A 21,975-nucleotide genomic window follows, 5' to 3' on the forward strand; every position below is an offset into this window, starting at 1 on the left:
CCCGAAGTACGGTGCATCAACTTCTGAACACCATACGTACATGGTGAGGAGGGAGTGTTGACTTAAAACTCATGTAAGAATAAGATGTCTGATTTCTTACCTGCTCTAGAACAGCTAATTTCCTCAGCAGGTCCTCGTGTATCTCTCTCTCCTCGTCAACGGACTTGGCTCCATATTTCAGTTTACGCTTTTGCTCTACATCTTGAAAAAACAGGATCGTCGCTATTGGATTGCCGTAAAACATCCGTTTCGAGTCTTCATAAGAAGTGCTCTGAAAAAAAGAAGGCAAAAAAAAAAAAATGTTCACAATGAAAAATGAAAAATGAATAATTTAATTAAATTGAACGGAACAATATGCAAAGAATTCGCGAACATCAGGGCTCCTTACAATTTGTTTCATTTTCTTTTAAATAAGCTCAGCATAACTGGAGGTAGTAATATGCATATTATGGGTAGTATGGTTGAATTTTCAACATTCTAATTCCTTATTTTTTTTTTAAAGTTAGCCTTACTACCTCTTAGATACCATTTATGAAATGCTTAGCGCTAATATTCGGATGTTTCGACCCACTCTTCCCCTCGAAATGTTTTTCTGAACGTAACAATGAAATGGTGTAACGCTCTCATCAACTCTCTCTCTCCTCCAAAGCGTTACGTATTTGATGAACGACCCCTTAAAACCGTGTTGCAACTGCTTGAAATACGCAAATGTATACTTGGACCGCGTTTAGCAGAAAGGAACCAAGTCATATCAGCTATTGCCAAAAATTAACTGGGAATTTTCTTTTTTACAAGAGAATATTTGTGCGGATTCCCTTGAGAATTTTGAGGAGTTTTCTTTATACTGTGCAAAAAATTCATTGAGATTTGCACAAAAATCAGCACGACAGTTTGTATGTAAAAAATTAAAGACGCGATTAAATGGCAGTGGCTGATGTGGCTTGGTTCCTTTCTGCTTAACGCGGTTCACTTAAGACCGTCCACGGGGAAAGAAACGTTAGTTCGCGGAGTCGAAATTGTTCGTAGAGGGATTCTTTTGGAGTTTGGTCAATTTCCATGGAATCCTAAAAAATTAGTTGTGACAGATGATTAAGTTTATGTTTGTACCAACTAAAGGACGGAAAGTTAATTTCTTTTCAAAACAGCAGTTTCTTACCTGCCCCGAACATGAGGGATTTAAAGTTTGAATAAATTTTTCTCGGAACTACGTTCTTTTAATTGCGAACTTCTGACAGTCGTAACCCCAGTTTGATGTTAAAGTGGGCGTTTTTTGTCCAAAAATGTTTGGTCTGCTCTCATTAACCCTTGAAGAGCACTAAGTCATAAAAAAATCTATAAAGTCGTTAGGCGATGTTTTTAGCAAATCTTGTTTGGATTAATGTTAGCAATATTTACGTGGGTATAAAAAAAACCTACTGTAGAAAGTACTAATTTATTTTAAAAATATTTTAAGTGTTAAGAAACTGTAGAATAAACGCTTTTTCGCAAAAATACCCAAAAAGGGTTTCGTGAAAAATAAATTTCAACAATTTTTTAAAGAGTTGTTTTTCCAAAATTGACGAGTTTTTCAAGGGGCTAATATTTTCGAACACGCGAAAATCGTGGACAGTCGTTGATTAAGCCCTAAAAAAAACTTGTGGACGCACTTTTCGGACTCAAGCAAAATTTTGGAGAGCAGGAAACTTTATCAACCCTCGTTTTTTTAAACGAATTTACAACGGTTGCTACAAGAGCCTCTATTTTTTAGCACGAGTGACGCAATTTTGAGTTTTGGTGGACGCTGTTCCCTTTTCCCGTGAACGGTACCATCCGTTCGAATAACATTAAAGAATCCATACAAAATTCGAAGTAAAAATTACATCAGCCACTCTCTCAATTAAGGCATCTTTAAAATATAAAAATATGACCGAGGAGTTCGACCCGGCAGTTGCTGAGAAGGGGTAGGAAAACCCTCGTCCTCGTCGTCAGCCGCCATTTCGAACGGCGGAGGGTGGAGCCAACCGTGCTAGGCCGCGCCCTGCATCCCCAACCCCAAGGACCTTAAATAGCATCTCATCCCCAGGGACTCGTCCAGTAATCGAATTACGCTCCCGAGAGGGCTCTTCAATCCAATTACGAGCAATCACCTTTTGTAGTGCAATAGTTGATTTGTTTTTATATATTTTTAACACTGTGTTGAAACTTGATACCCAACGAGTGATAGTGCCTGATAGATCTTCCGGAATTTCATTCATCACTTAACGAGTGTTTATAAACCCTTCACGCACACGTGACTCCTTCGCAATTTCTGATTTTTCTCCGATCGAGAGTTCGAGTATAGAATCATTAAAAAAAGACTTAATGACTTCGAATTTCAGTGAATCGCATAAGCTATGATACATCAACGTCGGTATTTGAAATTTAGTACGGTTAAGATTTCAAAATTAGAGAATAGAGATCATTTTGATAATACGCTTTCAACTTCGAATCACTGAATTTGTATGCTCTTAAATACGGAAATCCCGAGATTTGCCCGTTTGGTAAGGATGACGAATAGCAATCCAGAGGTATTATACAACCTTCATCATACAGGGAACGGAAACCACGCGCATCGATCGAGTAAGGTTGTGTCAACTCAGGCGGACTCATCCTCGGGCACTCCGCCCACATGTTTAAGGTAAATTTATTCGTTTAACCACCAGCAGCGGGCTGATTATTGAAATTGATAGACAAAGCGATAGACAAAAAGGACATAGAGAGTATGGAGCGATCCTATTGATTGAAACGGGTGCTTCTCATGGACTTAGGGGGGAAATGACGGACTAACTGTCGGGTCTCTCGTGGGTTGCCGTGCATTTTAAAAATTGTCTCTCGCCATTTTTGGAAAATTGTTGAGAACTACGATGTCTAAAACAGAGATCGATGTGTTCCTGTACCCTCGTGTGGATTGGCCTATAAGTGAAAGAAAACTTGAATTGCCTAAATAAACCAGAGAGCATTACCGCACAAGATTATAGTGTAGGGATCGTGTTTATAGTCATTCTTCGAACAGCTCTTTTCTTTAGGAGGATCTTAAGTGATTCACACTATAATTAAGGAAAGAGCGGGCTTTGAAAATGATTAAAATGATATGACACTAGAAAAAATAAAAATTCTTCGATTTCGACAAACTTTCAGGTATTAAATATTTTTTTCAAATATTTCAAAGTTTTCATCCAATAGCTTTTCCTGCTTTGTGAAAAATTCGATCGTTTTATTAAAACTTTCAGGTGACGGACCCGCTTAAAAATTTTCAAAATTTGGAATATTTTATTCTTCCGTGTTTTACATGTTCTTTTGTAATCGCAAATAATTGTAACCCCTCGTAGGGATATTATTTCTAAAGTTAGACTGCCGAATTCTACTGGAATGGCTAATAGATACTAATGTCTTAAATATGATGTTCTACGGAAAAGACCTCCTAAATTGCAATGTACATCATACAAATAGAGCCTTCTTAAGACAGCAGCTGTTCATAAAACGTCTATGAATACGACCCTTAAGGTCACCCACATTGGCAGTTTATCTCTTTCGCACACTTTAGATTCTGTAACGTGAGCATTGCTTTGTTTAAGTGCACTATGTTTCAACACTGCACAAACTCTACTCTTTGCCGTCAAAAAATTGTCTTAATAATACTTGATTTTTTTTTTTTTTTTTTTTTGAGTTTTGTGACTTCTATTCCTTTGTATTGTTTTGATAGGACAATAGTTGATAATAAAAGAGGATTTTAAATCTGATCTGCGTTAAGACGCTGCACACGATTAAACAAGGACAAAAACTGTGCGAAACCGTACTTGTGCGATACTGTAACGCAGCCCACACATTCAATGCAACTATTCCGGCTCTGAAGTAACGTGGTATTGCGTCTCTCGAAAATGAAGGCGGACATGAGCGTGGCCGAGGTGCATACTACTTATGCGGTGCTTGTTGTCATATGCATGCTCGACTATCACGATGGGTTGTTCCATCGTTGTTACTAGGTTCTCAAAAGTGAATGATGGGATCATCCCTTCTCGTTTCTTTTCTTTACCTTGAAAATAATATCAAGGCTTCGAAATATCGCATGGGTTTTAAAAATTGATAAGTACTTTCTTCTCATTGCTTCGGCGCACAGAGGATCGAGTCAATAGGAGAGGTCGGACAAAATTTGGAAACTGTAAAAGCTTATAAACTCTGTTCATACAAAATTTTCAGGTTCTAAAAGTGGTTCCATTGGTTCCCTCGTAAAATTCCTTCTAGGCGCACCCCTTAAAATTTAAAATGTGACAAAAAAAAACATCAAAATTTGCGGTTTAGTCAAAAATTTTACAGGGTGTCTACACGATTTTCAAAATGAAATTCCCTGACAATTCCAGGTTTTCCATGACAAAAAATAACAAAATTCCCTGACTTTTTGGGTTTAGCCATACGATGAACTAGTTAGAAAATATTAAAAAAAAACTATCCTTAGGATTGCCCCCTTAAAGTCATATTCTGAATTACCATGGCGTTGGGAGGAGTTGAGTAATACTTTTGAAAGGAACGAGATCCTAAATACTCAAAATAAAGCTAATTCCAAAATGGTATACTCAAACTAAAATTCACCTTCAAAATTTAATTTTTAAGCTCTACTACGCTCTCTTTGTGACATATTGCCCCGTATACTTTTGAAAATTCAAACTATAGTTCACCCTGGTGGTTCCATAAATATTGGCATATTACTTAGTGCCCTGAAAATACAAGTTTCTTTTTCTTAAAATATAAAACAAGAGTTGTAAATGTGCCTAACTCAGGTAGATTTTGCTATAATCAAGAGGAAATACGAGTCTCTTCTCGATTTTAGATAAATTTGCTTGATTCGGGATTTTTTTTTTTTTTAGATCAATTAATTCAATGGATTCCAGAACCTATTGTTGGTATTGAATTTGTCTTATACTCAACAAGCGTTGGCTTGTTAGAATATAATCCACCAATAATATTTCTACAAGGTGGATGCACCAGTTGTGAGCATGTTGATTTAAGAACCAGAAAAATTTCATGCAAAATGCGGTTGACATTAAATATTTCTTTACTCAGTTAAAGAAAAACTAAAATTCTAGCACTTTCATTAAATTTCCTAACTTATTGAAAAAATTGATTAACCATCTGCTCAAAACTGGGGCACTAGTTTCCTATCATTATTTACTGTAATTTTCTGCTGTTAGCAAGTTAACTTCATTCAAGTCTATTTAGTCTATCTTGCCATTTGGCATGAATTAATTAGATAAATTCAATAGGGCAGATCGATTCGATCTTTAAAGTTAGGGAACACACATTAGTGAACCTAGCGGCCGTGTTGCAAACTGGTTGAACAGAGCAGTTTACATTATCAGCCACGCAAGCGAGCTACTCGGCCAATTCGGCAGTGACGAGCAAAAATAGCCGCGAAATGTTCGAATTGCGAAAATTCCCTGACTTTCACCGGTTTTCGATCGAATTCCCTGACTTTTCCCGGTTTTCCAGACAGTGATCAAATTCCCTGATTTTTCCCGGTTTTCCAGACCTGCAGACACCCTGTTTTATGTTCGACTTCTCTGATTGCTGACTCGATCCACTGTGCGGCGTGAAAGAGATTAGTGGGATTGATGGAAAGTTTTTAGAGATAAATTTAGTTCCTCGCGATACGTGGTTTCAGTGATCCTCTAAAAATTTCTCAATTATCAAGATTTCATGATTCAATTAGGTATTCAAAAACATAAATGTATGCTAAAATTAGTTAACAGAGGCTTCCTTCAGAATCAAAGCCGTCGAAGAAAAAGAAGATTTATTTCGGCTGAAAGCCGAATATTTTTGACAATTACATAAATTAAGACAGTGGCGCATGAGTAAAGGTTAACCTGGGTGTCTAGTTTTTTTTTTTTCATTTTGGGAAATTTTGATGAAATCCTGATTTCATAATTTTTCCAAACCCTGATTTTTGGCAGAAAAATTAAAATTTCTGCATAAGCGAATGCGAAAGCAGAACTCTAGACTGAAGTTCCAAGGACTAAAAATAAGAGCGAATCGAAAAAATCCGATTGGACGGCCGACTTTTCTCAGATCCTGATTTTACGACCGATTTTTCCGCAAATCTTGATGAAATCGGGATTAAATCCTGATTGGCCTTAAATCTTCATAGAATCGGGAAAATCCTGATGCTATACACCCTGTTAACCTAAGTTTGACCATATCCTACTGCCTCAGTCATCTTTTCTTTGAGTGCCGAACTTCAAAATCATTTTTTAAATTTTCAGTTTGCATGGAGTAAAACCTGGCCCATTAATTTTGGCGGGACAGTACGGAACCAGTTATTTCACAAACGCTTCGGGGGACCTGAGTGAGGATGAGCTACCAAGCTGCGCTTACGCAAGTCGGTCCGCCCATCACGTTTCGCCTTACATTGACGTCCATGACCGCGGTAAGTGAATTAATTATTCAAGAGGAACCTCATCATTTTTAATTTTATAAAAATATTCAATTATATCCAGAGAACTAACTTTAAAAATGCACGGGAAAAAGTGCTAGGGGCTTGGGGCTAACCCCTAAAATTGTGGTACTACCCCAATTTGTTGGATTATGAGGACATTTCCAGGGGCGGACTGGCGGGCGGGAACACCGGGAAAAATCCCGATGGGCCGGTTGGTATTTTGGGCCGGTCGGTAAACTGTGTTGTTTTATTTTTCTTTCTTTATTTATTTCTATAGTCCAGAAGTATTGGAAAATGGGAAAAATGGGATAAAATCGTAAAGAACTGGCCACTTTCTCATAAAATAGGGTGAGGCTCCACGGGCCTCCACTATGGTCCACGGGGCCGCTTTATGCTCCACGGTCGCAGCCAACTTTAAAACTATTTTGTTACTCTAATTGCGTGTGTTGGTGGTAACAAATGGCTTCAAAATGCCTCTTTGGGGTTCTAATTTTTCAAAATTTCCCGGGGGAGGGCCTCCGGACCCCCTTTTGGATTTTGGGCCGGTTTGACTGTACATTTCCCGGTAACTTTTTTCGTCTCAGTCCGCCCCTGGACATTTCCGATTAATTGTAGTGTGGTACCGCAACATTTAGGCTTGTAACCAAATGCTAGGAAACGTCCAAGTTGAAACTTATAACCTCTACCTCTTTTTATCCAATGGGGTTTAGTTATGAACTCAACTCATACCTCTTACCTCACACCCGCCAGCTGTGCTGCAAAACTTAAGATCGATCCGGTTTGATCTTAGATTTTAGTTTTTTCTTTAAAAGAAAAGAGGGAAGACTTTGGAATAAATTGCAAAAAAAAACCAGGAGACAAGCAGAGGCGGGACGGGGGGGGGGGGGGGGAGAAGGTTGCACCTCTAATCCGCGAAACTAGAATAGTTTTGTGATGATAGGCACAGAAGTACTTTCCACCAAGGAGTCTTGGGACTTTTCCAGTTCCACAGTTGATTTTCGGGAATATTCTGAGAATTGAGACCCCTCAAGACCAATTTTAAGATGTTCTTACCGAAAAATTGACCGAAATTCAAGTTCGAAGATAAAATGAATCACACCTAAGGCCAATCCCCCGGAGTGTTACTTACCCCTCTTCAGATAATAAGGGGTTTTTCGAGGTAACATCGTCTTTAAAATTTTATTTCAGAAAATTTTTCCGATAAGAATGGCTCAAAATCACTCCTGAGATCAATTTTGAAAATTTTCCTGGGGAGACCTCCCACACCCACACCCCGTAAGGGCTGGGAGCTACCGGTTTAGTAAGTGGAGAAATAAAATCAAATTCAACAGGGATGCTTGTTGATTTAAGGTAAATTGAATAAAGTGTTCGAAACATTGATAAGAGCTGCTTCATATAATTCAATACAAGACACGTGTCGAACAAGTGTAATTCGAGTATGTCTTGTTCGACAAACGTGCAAATCGATCCTTGGTGGGAAGTCTGCGTAACAATCCGTCGCCCGCTGACAAAAAGGCGTATATACACTTCGAGATGAGCCCGGAAAAGCATTGAATTGTATGGACGACAGGGTTCATTGCAGAGTGTAGTTACGCCCTTACGTCAGGAGGGCGAGGAGTTAGGGGCCGGCCGCGGCAGGTGGAGAAATTAGCGTATACTTCTTGTGCAACAGCTTGTAAAATGATGCGGGACTGGTGTGGGTCACACTGTGACGTCATATAGTGTCGCGAGCCGCATCAACACAGAGAGACTTGACACTGCTTTTGCGTTCACAGTTTTTGAGACAAAAAGGGTGTCTAGTTTTTTTTCATTTTGGGGAATCCTGATTTTTGACTGCTAAAATCCTGATATGATTTTTCGAAATCCTGATCAAATCCTGATTTTGAATGTATAACTTCACAAAAATAGCTCGATAAAAAAATCCGATCGGGCGGCCGACTTTTCTCAAATTCTGATTTTACGACCGATTTTTCCTCAAATCCTGATGAAATCGGATGAAATCCTGATGATTCACCTGACTGCTGTCTTGTCTGAAACGACGTCAATTTTTGCACACTAACTGCTTTCTCATAGATCTCGTTCTCGGAAGAATTTAGGATGAATTTGCTTGTTTTAGGCGGAGCAAACGGTGTGCTGATTTGAAAATTGAAATTGTTAAAAAATAAATCCGATCAGGTTTCAAATGTACATTTTACAATAGTGGAAAGCTAATTTAACCACGGGAGTTGTTAAATTAGCATTTTTTTATTGTGAAATCTACATTGAAATATAGCGGACACTTGTTTTAAATACAAAATTGTTAAATCAGCAATTTCATTTTTTCCGTGTAGCTGATTCAGTCAGTTCATTTAAACTAGAGAAGACGAATTGATTAAGGAACTGATTTCCGAAAATATGGGCGTTACTGCTCTCTTCGGTAACACGCGCGGCAAATATGTTCAATTCGATCAATACACACTGAAAAAAAAAAAAAAAACACATTGGATATCTAGAGTTCAGACTCTTGAAAACATTGACAAGAAAAAATACTCTCGATTCAACCGGATTTTTGCTTGAATCAAAACGAAATCCGCTTAAATTAAGAGGCTTGGTTCTTGATTTAAGTTAGATTCTGATTGAATCAAGAGTACTTTTATCGATGTTTTTAAGAGTCTGGACTCTGGATCCAATGTGTTTTTTTTTCCAGTGCAGCTATGATGTATGAATCGAACCTAAACTTGCAAGTTTGTTTAAGCTGTGATTGTATTGTGATTGTATTGTCAATAAATGTGATTGAATTGTTGGACAGAAGACGGTGTTTTGGTGGCCGGCGAATCGGAGCATTTTTTCGGGAGCAACGGGAGCCCCTACCGAGTGCAGCGGCATGCAGCCAACATTAGGGAAAGGAAGAGGATGTTAAGGTCAGCAGAAACCTCCAACTCGCTTCGTCCAAGTCGCGCCAACTCAGAGCGACCTCCTGTCAAAATGTAAGGCCCCACACTTGAGAACAAGAAAACGTTTCACATGCGGAATTGCTTCTTAAAACCTCCCACAAATCAGCCCGTTCGCGACCACGAATCAAGTCACTCTCTCAGTATAAATTCGATCAGCATGAAATCATATTGTGAATTTTCCGATCCTCTTATGAGATATTAGGAAGACATTACGAGGATATCAGTATGACATCCGTGTTTTCAGCGTATCAGTACACTGGAAAAAAACCACATTGGATCTAGAGTCCAGACTCTTAAAAACATTGACAAGAAAAAGGACTCTCGATTCAATCAGATTTAAGCTTAAATCAAAAGGAAATTCGCTCAAATTAAGAGGCTTGGTTCTTGATTTAAGCTTAAATCTGATTGAATCAAGAGTATTTTTTCTTGTCGATGTTTTTAAGAGTCTGGACTCTAGATCCAAGGTGTTTTCCTTTCCTGTGTATGTCATACGCATGATATCATCTTGGTGCAGAATATGCCGATATCATGCTAGTTTTTTCTGGCTGCAGCATGTTATCATACTGATATCATTTTGAGCCTGCCTGTTATCATACTGATATTCGTGTTAAGTCTGCATGACATCATACTGACTCGGCATAATATCATACTGATTCGGCATGATATGCTGATCGAGTTTACCAGAGTCTATCACTCCGTCAGGGTAGCAAGACGGAGTTTTCACAGAATTTACAAAATGAAATTCCCTGACATTCCCTTGATTTTCCTGGCAAATTTTAGTTGAATTCCCTGGCTTTTGAAGCAATCCTTCGTAAAATTCGAAAATCATAATGATGTTTGAATGATCATCCAAGGCACGAGGAGTTATTCGATGATCATTACGACAGTTTTGCCGAATTGTTGCAGTTTCTTAATCCGCAGAAACTCTCTTATTCTGACCCGTAAATTCCATATAGTCGAACAAGAACGGACCATATTACAATTCAGCAACATTGTCGCAATGACCATTGGAGATATGTTTGTGCCTCGGTAGATCATTGGAGTATCATCAATATGTTTTACTTTTACAAGGGAATACAATAATATGCACCCAGTTAGCAAGATTGAGCTCCGTCATTTGGATCCATTAGCCCGTACAGGAGCTCGCTCCAATACTCGCGTTATCCACAAAATGTAGCAGTAGATTGAAGATGGCATTGCTAAGCGCGCTCCTTACAGTCTCCGTCCACAGTCTCTAGCGGCAGATTGGAGACTGAGTTGATAAGCGCGCTTCTGACGGTGTTCATCCACCGTCTCTAGCGGTTGAACGAAAATGAGTCGGGTACGAGTCCAGGCGAGCGCATCTAGCGCGGATGCGTGTGTAGTGCGTTTGGAGTTGCGGAGAAATGCAGGAGTCTGGATGCGCGCGCCGCGCGTCCTTCAACAGGCAAGTTGTTGTGATTTGAGTCGTGAGCGCTTATGGAATTGATTGTAAAGTCCACTTGTTAAAGTAAGTATTTTCCCCATGTTTTTATTGCGTTTTCATTTTCTTTACCGGTGTTTAATTCTGCCGCTCGTGCAAGAAACAAAGCCGAAGTATTTATCTCTTAGTTAGTTATTTCGCTGAGGGACGAAAGTTATAGTTTTCCTTTTCAGAGCTAACCTCCCTACCACTTTGTACCATGCTCTGTTTGTTTGAATTCAACATATTTTCTTGCGAAAGTGCAGGACAGCTGATCCTCAGTTGTCCTCCAGACGTTGAATTACTAATTCGGCAAGAACACAATTCAGCTTAATAAGACAAAATTCTCGTGATTGTAGTCTATTCGAATCTTACTTGGCTAATGCAAGGTACCACTGGCTTATATCTTGTAGACTCGTGTAAGCACTCGAGCAGTGAGCTTGCTTATGAGTTGTCGACGTATATACTTAATCAATGAGTTTCAGACTGCATCTCACTTCTTCTCCGCTAAGTACTTTCATCTGTGCTCAGGGTTGGAATTGTCCTTGTCCATTGTAACCTATCTCGGATGAGATAAGCTGAACTCAATGAGTAATTGATTTTGGTTTCACCTGCTGGGTGCTCCTTGTTAGGTGTGGAGAATTTGTTCACAATAACATACCTCAAGGGGTTGCGGAGTCTCTCAGAAGTCAACGGAAATGAAATGGTGATTTTCACAGAACTTTTATGCGTTAGTTCTGAAGTATTCAATATTTAAATGATAACAATCGCTGATTCTTTTTACAGAGTAAATGTATAAGAACTAAACATAAGTTGGGTTTATTAGGTGTGAAGCTAATGTGTAATGTCATTTTCTTCATCTATTTTTCAGTGGCCTCACTCCAGACGAGCATCTGCACTCAGATTTATTTCCAAGTATTCTGGAATTTCCAAGCGGCTAATATTCTATGATCTGATTGCCCATCCTGTATCTGAGCAATCATTGGTAGAGAGTTAGCAGCAAAATCAAATCACCTCAAAATTCATCATTTAGTGCTTCAAACAACATTGATATCAAGGAAGATTTAGTGTAGGCAACTTAAATAATCATAAAAAGTGACTTTCAAAGTTTGATTTGTCCAGATATTAATTTTTTCAAACGAAGAAGAAAAGTGTACTTAAGTTCAGTGTTGGAAATGCCTAAATATCTGAATCAGTAGGTCAAACCAAAGTGTTCTGAATTTAAGTTTTAAAGAAGAACTTTATATTTGGTGAGTCTTTTTTTATATAATTTCTTAACGCATACTCTTTCAACACAGAAGGACTTTGATAAACTGTAGAAAGCAGTTTCTTTTGATGCTCATCATGAAACATCATCTCAGCAAGTTTGATGCCCTCTCAAGTTTGAGTTACATATTTGTGCTGTATATTACCTGAAAATTTTGATTTTATGTAGTTCAAAGCCTTGAATATTTTCTGTCATACTTTTTAGTGATCTAGCTGTATTTGTCGGCATCATTTAAGTGGATCTGAATGTCATGATTTATCATTATAACTTATTAAGCTTAAATTATAGACATTGTGTAACTCCATCCCCCCAAAACTGAGGGTCTCGCAGTCAAAATCTCACGATACTTTACACCGGTGACTAATGAAGAGTTACTGGAGTAAGCGTTATTCGGACTAGATGTGGCGCATCAATCAATACCTTAGTATACATTTTCTACATCAAACTTCATTCATCTTTGCAGGGTTCTCTATGGTAAACATGCTCCCTTTGTGCTACCAGCTACATGTGTCTTTCAGTGTCATTGATTATCCTAGGATTTTCAATGACATGTGTCATCCATAATCGTAGGATGACCAATGACATGCGCCGTTTAATGTCATTCATCATCCTAGAATTCCTAACGACATGTTTTAGGATTTTCAATGACATGCATCCTTCAATGTCAGGATTTTCAACAATATATGGAGTTGAATGTCTTTCAATGTTTTTGTGAGGAATGAAGGATATACCCTTGGAACGACATCTGATGATAAAGTGGCAAAAGTTATATTTTCCTTGAGAAAGTGGTGAAGATTCATTGTCAGCTTCGATGAGATTTGATAGAAAGTATTTGCAGCATCCTATTCTGGACGTATGTTGAGGCTCCATCAAATACGGCTAAAGTCATTAATACTGTTCTTTCGTCAGCTTTCCAATTTTATCGATAATAATTCTTACATCTACTTAATAGTGCCGATTCCGAGAGGAGACTCTTATCAACAGGGTTGTAGAAGAATAATAAGTTATCAAAACCAATGTTTTAAGATATGGCTAGTCTCCAGAATTTCTTATTTTCATACAAATTATGCTTATTACTTGTGCAATGTGTTCCATACATCAACTTTTTTAATTAATGGAAAAACTGAACTAGGTAATAAAATTTTCTCTTAAATCTCTAGTTTGCCCTAGAGAAAAGATCATCTTGTACATCATCAATGTACATCTTAAATTTAGAAACGAGTCTATTTGGAATGATATAATGGTAATAAAATATCTTTGTTGGTATACATCTGAGTTTTTTTCTTTTCTTCTTTTTTTCTTGACTTTAAATGTTCTCCTTTGTTACATTGTTGAGAATAAATCTAGTTAGCCATAGGGGAAATAATTATGAGAATTTCTGTTAACGTTCCTGCAATCACATATAATTAGTATTTCAATATAAAAAGTTTTATTAGCGACATATCGAATTCATCCAAGAGGCAATTTGTCTCCTAGAAAAATAGATTTTCGAGGTAATATGGAAAATAACTTTAGTTAATAACTTTGACTTGGTATTTTGTGTACCTATCGAAAACACTTTGATATAAGTACATTATAAGTATAGGTCTTTACTATAAGTTTTCTTTTAAAAAAATTAAGTTTTCTTTTGGGATTACTTTTAAAAAAATCGGATCCACAGGAAGTACATCTACATCTCTAGAGTGCCTGATTTCTGAAATTTTGAAGCTAAAAAACTGAGGAATAAAGTGAAAAATATACAAGAAAAAATTTCATGGATTGTGAAATTCTTTCAGAGGTATTTTTGACATTTTATTTTTGAGCTTTTTAGCCTCAAAATTTAATTATATTCTCTTGAGATATAGATCTATTTCCTGAAGATCCGATGTTTTGTAAAAGAAACAAAAACCCCGAATAAATTTCATTATCAGTCAGAACTGCCGCTAGGAACGCGCTGCGTGACGCCGCGCGTGGGCCGCTTGCGTCAGTGCTACAAAGCCGCTCCGGATGCCGCGAGTAGCGGCGCCTGGACTCCGAGTCCGACGAGGGGTATCCACATTCAAACGGGTGAATATCTCTAGCTACACTGCCGCTCCTCTATGTGGATAAGCGATTCCGCTTTGGCACCGTCCACCGCTAGAATCCGCGATGGAGCTCGATCTTGCTAACTGGGCAGGATGGTCAAAAATCGTCATTTCCTAACCCAAACACGCAACATGTGTTGTTCAAAACACAAACCACATTCTAGTATAAATGGTACGGGTTATTTAACGATTTTTCCCTAATATGACATTCTCATAATTTTTACTGACATTTTCCGGGTTTCAGTTACAAACTTTGGAAAATTTCCTGACAATTTCCGGGTCCCGCTATACATGATAGTTAATTGTACTACCTTTTTGAAAATTCAGCTAGACTTCTCGTTCAAATTGAGCTTAATTTTTTTTTTTTTTTTTTTTTTTTTTTTTTTTTTTTTTTTTTATCATGATCGGTTTTAAAATTATATGATTCGTTAAATGGATCCTCTCCTAAAACTTTAGAAATATTACTTAGATATTTTCTTAGCAATACGAAAGACACCTGAGTACGAAGATTCAAAAAGATACTTGGAAACAAACAGCGGAGGACCGGATTATCATTTTCAACAATAGTTCATACTGTGGATGGAAATAGGACTCCATGCGAGAAATATGCTTTGAAATTCAAACAGCGATGGAATATAATACATGAAACATTACAACCAATCGATGGGAAAATGTTGACACTGTTAATTTTCCTTGACTACATTTTCCTGAACCTTTTCATTATACATACTATTTCCTTTCAGAAGCGATAAAAACATTTTTAAAGGTGGAGAACTCAAAAAAGTATTGTGCATCGAAAAAAAAATGACACTTCGATACTATTCCAATGGATGTACTATTGAAAAGTTTCTCCGCGCCTACTCTGCGCTGGATGCAATTCAGTTTTTGCAACGCTAGGTTTTCATTTTGAAAATCAGGAATGAAGCTTTCGTTGCGTTTCGTAAGCTCGAAATGCATGAAACCCTGAATGAACAATGAGCTAAATTACAATAAAGAAGAAGAAAGAGTTAAATAAGTGTAACAACTGCAAAATTACTGCAGGAAAATAAGATTCCACTGTCATCTACATGCTGCACCTCTTTCGATGTGAAACCCCCAAGCCACATATCTCAGTTTGCGACGTTGCAGACTTCTTGTTATACTTTAAATAGAGAACTACTCAACGTCAATTCTTAAAAATTTTCGTGATTTTCCTTCTTTGTGCGGAATAAATTCTGAGAAAACCTCAAGGAATGATGTCGATTTCGTCTCTTAATAAAACAAATGACAGGAGCGGATATTTTTTAACACCACAAATGAGATAAGTGGTTCGGGAGTTCACCGTCGATTTTTAATTTTTAATTTTAAAAAACGAAACTAATTGATGGAATGATAAGTTCCACGCTGTTTGTTGGTTTACAGAACTCAGTTATAAAAAAGACAAAAGTAAAAATCAGCTAAGCGCACATGAGGAGATTGATAAAACATCGTTGTCGATATTTAAAACCATATTTCTCGTGTGGGGCCTTATACAGTAAGTTAAATGTTCAGATTCACGATACATGTAAACGATTATGACTGATTAGGTACAGTCCAACTTTGGCCGTCTTTTTGACCCCACCACCCACTTGAAAGGCACTTGTGAGACAACAAATTACCCCCTTTTGAGGCGCAAACCCCCCCCCCCCCCCCTCCGGACGTAAATTTTTCAGAAAATAATGGAGAGAGTCTGGAAAATTATTTAAATTTAATTTTAAATGAGAGGCTTAATTTAGCCCCCTCTCCTCCTCAAGGCCCCGTGCGACAAGTTCAGACCACCCTCTCCCCCTAAGTTGCTTACGTAATACTTAAACGGCCCTTTATATTCTTTTAAGAGCTTAAAATAATTTTCCTCCTTTTCTTTCTAACCATCACTGCTGCGAGGAACATTTCGATGGTGAAACTGCGGGAACGCGCAACTTGGTTTGCGACGTTGCAGACTTGCTGTCAGGCTTCATTTTACAAATGGAAAAATACTCTACGCCATTTTCGTTAAAGATTCCCTGATTTTTCTTCTCCGCGGGAAGAATATTTCGTGGAAATTTCAAGCAATAGCGTTGATATGTTCTCCTTTGATGAAATAAAGGTGAATAGGTATTATAAAATGCCGCAACGGACACACACGTTCTAGCAGCTTCACCGTCGATTTGCGCAAAATATTCGGCACTGTAGCTCCAGTGAGGAAGAAAAGAAGGAGAAATTGGGGAAAAAACCAACTGCAACTGGTACACGAGATATGATTGACGCTCCGCAGCCCGCGATAAGATATACAATTTAAAAAAAAAAAAAATTAAAAATTTGAAAAGCGGATAACGAGGCTAAAATGTCACGAATAAAACCACAACGTTTCGGCTGAAAACTCAGCCTTCTTCAGTTTGATAAAATAGTAAAAAGAGAAATGGTAAAAATTTAAAATAGTACCTGGCTATACCTTTCAAAGCGAGACTGCTGCTTTTAGGTTTGTACCATTTATCTTTTTACTATTTTATCCAACTGAGGAGGGCTGAGTTTTCAGCCAAAACTTTTTGGTTTTACAGGGTGTCTAGTTTTTTTTTTTCATATGGGGAAATCCTGATTCATCCTGATTTTTGACTGCTAAATCCTGATTTCATAATTTTTTCAAATCCTGATTTTTTGCGGAGAAAAAGTAACATTCCTGAATATACTTAAGCATATACGAAAGCATAAAAAAATCCGATCGGACAGCCGACTTTTCTCAAATTTTGATTTTCCGACCGATTTTTTCTCAAATTCTGATGAATTCGGGATTGAATCCTGATTGACCTCAAATCCTGATAGAATCGGGAAAATTAGAAAAAATCCTGACGCTAGACACCCTGTTGGATTCGTGAAATTTTAGCCTTGTTACCCACTTTTTAAATTGTTTTCTTCATTGCAACTGGTGCCTAGACCGATGGAGTGAGAAAACTGATTTTGATTTTCAGCAGCATCAACTCGGCGTTCGATGAACTCAGAGGTCACGTGCCCACATTTCCGTACGAGAAACGCTTGAGCAAGATCGACACTCTTCGTCTGGCCATTGCCTACATTGCCCTCCTTCGGGAGGTCCTCAACGCAGACTGTGATCCACTAACGTACGTCGAGAAATGTCTTCGAGGAGACCGCCACGCCGATTGGAACACAAGCGGTAAGCATTAGACCTACCCAAACTCTCACGTTCCTGAAAATTACGTTAGGCCGTTATAAGCCTTGTCCACACAAGCGACGGCTCAAAATCACTGCTCCATTCCATGTCCGTCAAAAGTTCCGGGATTCGGAACTTTGTTATTCCAATTTCTCCCACTCCACGACCGTCAAAAGTTCCGGGATTCGGAACTTCGTTGTTCCAATTATTTCTCCCACTCCATGACCGTCAAAAGTTCCGGGATTCTTTTCATATTTTTCCAAAAGTTCCGGAACACACTTCGGAAATTTCAAAAGTTCCGGGGAAAATTCAGGAAAATCTTAAAAGTTCCGAAATTCGGAATAGAGATGGTCGAATATTTAGATATTGCGCGAATATTCGATATTCGAATCATCGGCACCGAGATAATCGCATCACATTCGAATATTCGCTTACGAAGTATTCGAAATCGCAAATTCGAATATTCGAATAATCCCATTCGAAAGTGTCAAAAGTGTCATTTTATCTCTCACGGTTCATACGAAATCAAAAATCGAAGATATTCGAATATTCGCATCCGAACTATTCGCAATCGCAAGATTCGAATTCTCAAATATTCGCAATAATCGCATTCGAAAAGTTTCGAATATTCGCATTCGAATTCGATATTCGTCTATCCCTAATTCGAAACTGGTACGGGGAAATGGGAGCACTGCAAAATGTTTACCTTCTGGCCAAGGTATCACAAGCGCCATGTGACGTTTAAAAATTTCCGCCGCCATTTCATTTTCATACAGAGTAATTGTTCAACGAAGCTGTCTGAAACTTTCACTGAGTTTTCTTAATTCTTAGCGCTGCCGATGAAATACAGTGAAATTTTCATACAGATTTAACTGACAATTTTTCTGTAATTAATAAAATGACGGCGGAAATTTTGAAACGTCGCATGGCGCTTGTGATACCTACTTTAGCCGGACGGTGACGACATCGCCACTCTACCGGTCTGGGAGACTTCAGATCTCTCTAGCAAAGCAGCAAGGATAGCTTTTCGAAATATTTTCCTGGCTACCTCAGAAAGATAGTGGGTGATAGGAAAACACGGAAGTTATTTTCGGACTCGTAGGGGTGCGGTACATAACGCTAGAATGAGCGTGTAACGCGTGATAACGCGGAACGTTCGAAAATCCAATATGAAAATCGACGCGAGTTGGTTTTACATCCGAATTGCATCACGAGCTGTTGAAATAAAAGGAGGGGGGGGGGGGGAGTTGTCAAACCGTGTGTTTTTGAGGGTGTACACCTGCGTTGCGGGTGCGTTACGGGGGGGAGGGGATGGAGGTTCCCGATTTTCAGCGTTACGTATTAAATGAACGGAAAAATAGCGTTTGTTCAATGAACATATGAAAAAACAGAAAACTGGCGGATGCATATAGGATGAGGAAATACCTATTCCTTCATGTCCTCTCACCATGTGATTTTTTTTTTTTTTTTTCGTGTTTGCAGGAGTAGTATCCCTCCGTCCGTCAGGAAGAAAAAGTGCAAACCTGTATTATATATATGTCTGCATGCATACAAACCATATATTAGGAGTTCCATTCTACCCAAATCGTGAAGGGGGGGGGGGGGGTGCAGAGCACAACTTTAAAAAAATCTTGAAAATGTCCCTGAATTGAGCAAAACTGCCCCCCCCCCTTCCCGCCCAAAAAAGATCTAATATCGAACAGAGGAGGAGGGGAGGGGCACTTACCTCCCCCTGCTCATCCATCTCACATTGAGTATGACTAAAAAATTTTAAGTGATGCATAGGTACATGCATCATGTGTCCCCTTTCCTGTATGATATCAAGAATACTAGGTACTCTTTTGAATTAGTCACATATGCAACATTTTCGCCCTCTTGCCCTCTTCCTTCTCAGGTTACCTAGATTTTAGAGAGCACAAGAGAATGAAAAATGAATTTTTCAGCATACAAAGTTGACCCTGGTCAAAGAATGTTCATAGTAATTTATTCATGTATAAACAGTCAAGTTCAAATGTGCAGTCTACGATATCCCTGAATATATTATGACTGTAATTGGCAAGACATAAAGGTAAGAGTCAAAATGATAGGTACATATACTGTAATTTGGTACGGGTAAATAAAAGTGTGAAAAATGCTCATATGTGATGAGGGCTCGAGGGACATAACTTCAGTCATGATGAACACGTGAGAAACAACTGACTGACTTAACTGACTAATAATAAACACTGAGGCAGGTGGAGATTCCAGGGTCTAAATGAATTTGGAGTTGGGACTGTGTGGAATCAGCCATGATTCATCTCGTCTCTATAAATTTGGGGAAATGACCCAGCGTCATACCGTAAATAGTACTATCATGTTGTGAAAGAGAAACTAAGTAGGCACTTGAATACACTATGAATGAATCGACCAAGGTAACTCACAATTTCACAGTTGACATCCAAATGTGGGAATGATTATTTAAACTCATAAGTTCACAATTTGTTTACTTTAAGTACCCCTCTAACAAAGTCCATAGAAGTCAACATTCCTTACAAAATAAGTACAGACATGGCAGCCCACATGTTGCTTCAGACCGCCTAAATTGGAGCTTTATCAAGTAACTCACAATTTCACAGTTGACACTGTTGACATCCAAATGAGGGAATGATTATTCAAAATCAAGTTCACATTTTGTTTACTTTGCTCCTCTAACAAAGTCCGTAGAAGTCAACATTCCTTTCAAGATACAGACATTGCAGCCCACATGTTGCTTCAGACCGCCTAAATTGGAGCATTATCAAGGGAGTTCACGTGCAGGAGAGGAGAGGAGATGTTACAAACATTAGGGTTTCCAATCGAAAAGAAAGGAAGAGAGTAATAACTACAAATTGGTAACCTGCACAAGAGTGGGTGATATATAAGTAATTCAGGTTGAAGAAGCACTCACCTCGCTTGACATGTTGAAATCGTTTAAGATTCTACGCGCGATCACACGAATATGTTCGCTAAAATCAACAGGTGAATGACTCAAGGAATTAGAGACTTCAGAAAGATGGCAATCCGAGAAAATTCAGGAGCTAAGTATTCGCACAAACCAAAAGGCAATCGGATTGAAGAGACCACCAACAACTTATCACACTTCAGCCACACTTATCTTCGACGAAGATGGACGAAGATTTCCCGATGATTCTTGGAACTTCATTAGCCAAAAGCCTAGGTAGAGCGACAGCAGCGCTTCTCAGAAGGAGAGAGCAATGCGTGTATTCCGAGAAACGTCAGGGTCGTCGGTCCCAGCAGAGTAATCGTCAAAACGGTCAAATTCATCCCTGTAGAATCAAACGGATTCAAACGCACATAGTACACGTGTACTAAGTACCTGTTACTGCCTGCACGTGTCACTTATAGAGAGCTACTTCGATTCTTGAAGTTTTCAAGGCTTATTTTAGGGAAATCAATCGTCCTGCTTGTAGCATTTTTATCCTGCCGAAAATGTTTTCCTACCTTTACAAAAAAAACGTCCGGCTTATTTTTTTTTTTTTTTATTTTTTTTTTCTAACTTGAATTTCAGGAGAAAAAATTGTGAAGGCTCATTTAAACAATAACGAGTAAAAGGGGGGGGGGGGGGGTGTTAATCAGTAAAAACGTGTGTATCAAAAAGTATGTTGCCCCTTCATTTTCGGAGACATGCAACCCTCGTCGAGAGTGCACACTCCCTGATTGTAAGTTACAATGGAAAAGATCAATGATCAGGGACAGAATGACGGATTGAAGGGGGGGGGGGGGGCACGGGTCGCGGCCCATGGCGGCAAATTTTGCGATTTTTTTAAACATGGGTAATAATAAAAATATTTTGAATTCCAAAAAAAAAAGTGTCTACGAGAAAAGACGGAAAAGTCTCTCATTTCCCGAGAGTATCAATCTATCGTACCTATTTTCTAATTTTATTGTCTTTTGGTGCAATAAGAGATGGCAGCTTTAACTTTCGTACAAAGTTTCTAGAACTAATTATGCTACTGTGGACAGGGATTTCAAAAAAAGTGCGCCCAAGACAAGTTTAAACACGCATCTTGTGCAAACCCCCCCCCCCCCTCCCCTACATGTAATTGATATGCCGCGTGTTCAGTTTTATTTTAAGGTGTTAAATTTGCTCTTATGGAATAATTTAAATAATTGCTTTTATGATTAAATGAGCGAGACTCCTCTAAATTCATCATCCATTGACGATAAAGCTATTATAGAGCTCTACTTAGACCTCCACTTATCATTTTTTTGCAGATCTCACAGCTCGTTTATCATGGATAAATTGGGAAAACCTTGGAGTGACACCCGGCCGAAGAGGAGTTTTGACATCATCAGCATCACTGCCTGACAATATTCATATCTGATATAAGACGAGCATAAACTTTGACTAAGTTTTTGTAAGAAAAAAGGTGCTTATAGTTTTAAGAAAAATTTAGGCAAATAGGTATTACCTAACTTAAAAAAGTAAAAAATTGAGTATTGTGAATGCTTACTTAATATATGAACTTAAGTAAGTAGGAATGCACAAAAGGTATTACTTGATAATGCATCCTATGAGAAATTTTTAAAAAAAAACATTTGTATTAAAAGTTTGTGATAAACCTCCAATAAAAAATCTTTTGATTCCATAATAGTTGCCTCTGTTTTTTAAATATATCTCGAA

At 38.3% G+C, this 21,975-nt stretch overlaps 2 protein-coding genes and 1 long non-coding RNA gene across 8 annotated transcripts in view; 2 read left to right on the forward strand and 1 right to left on the reverse strand.

Annotated features, from left to right (window-relative positions):
- Nucleotides 1–20,477, reverse strand: part of LOC109039593 (uncharacterized) — a 31,815-nt gene extending 11,338 nt beyond the window's left edge. The window contains exons 1-2 of the mRNA XM_019055144.2: nt 20,239–20,477; nt 101–271 (exon numbers count right to left, since the gene is read on the reverse strand). Coding sequence (XP_018910689.2) covers nt 101–271; nt 20,239–20,250 — 183 coding nt within the window. The 5' untranslated portion in view covers nt 20,251–20,477. The remainder of the gene's footprint in view (nt 1–100; nt 272–20,238) is intronic.
- On the forward strand, nt 2,024–21,943 carry Fer2 (basic helix-loop-helix domain-containing Fer2). 6 transcript variants are annotated; one of them, XM_072296014.1, is made up of 5 exons: nt 2,024–2,656; nt 6,273–6,436; nt 9,237–9,345; nt 17,113–17,315; nt 21,567–21,943. In XM_072296014.1, exons 1-5 carry the CDS (start codon nt 2,481–2,483, stop codon nt 21,674–21,676), a joined length of 762 nt encoding a protein of 253 aa, XP_072152115.1. In that variant the 5' UTR covers nt 2,024–2,480; the 3' UTR covers nt 21,677–21,943. The 6 variants fall into 6 exon arrangements, with proteins under 6 accessions (XP_072152115.1, XP_018910686.2, XP_072152114.1 ...); XM_019055141.2 differs by having other exon boundaries at nt 2,044–2,656; nt 9,237–9,411; XM_072296013.1 differs by having other exon boundaries at nt 2,052–2,656; nt 9,234–9,345.
- On the forward strand, nt 10,462–13,354 carry LOC140223844 (uncharacterized). The gene is made up of 2 exons (XR_011899128.1): nt 10,462–10,867; nt 11,691–13,354. It is a non-coding gene; the product is annotated as an uncharacterized lncRNA (long non-coding RNA).
- Nucleotides 21,944–21,975: the final 32 nt, after the last annotated feature.

The sequence above is a fragment of the Bemisia tabaci genome, chromosome 2 (assembly GCF_918797505.1).
Source record: "Bemisia tabaci chromosome 2, PGI_BMITA_v3".
Classification (NCBI taxonomy): Eukaryota; Metazoa; Arthropoda; class Insecta; order Hemiptera; family Aleyrodidae; genus Bemisia; species Bemisia tabaci.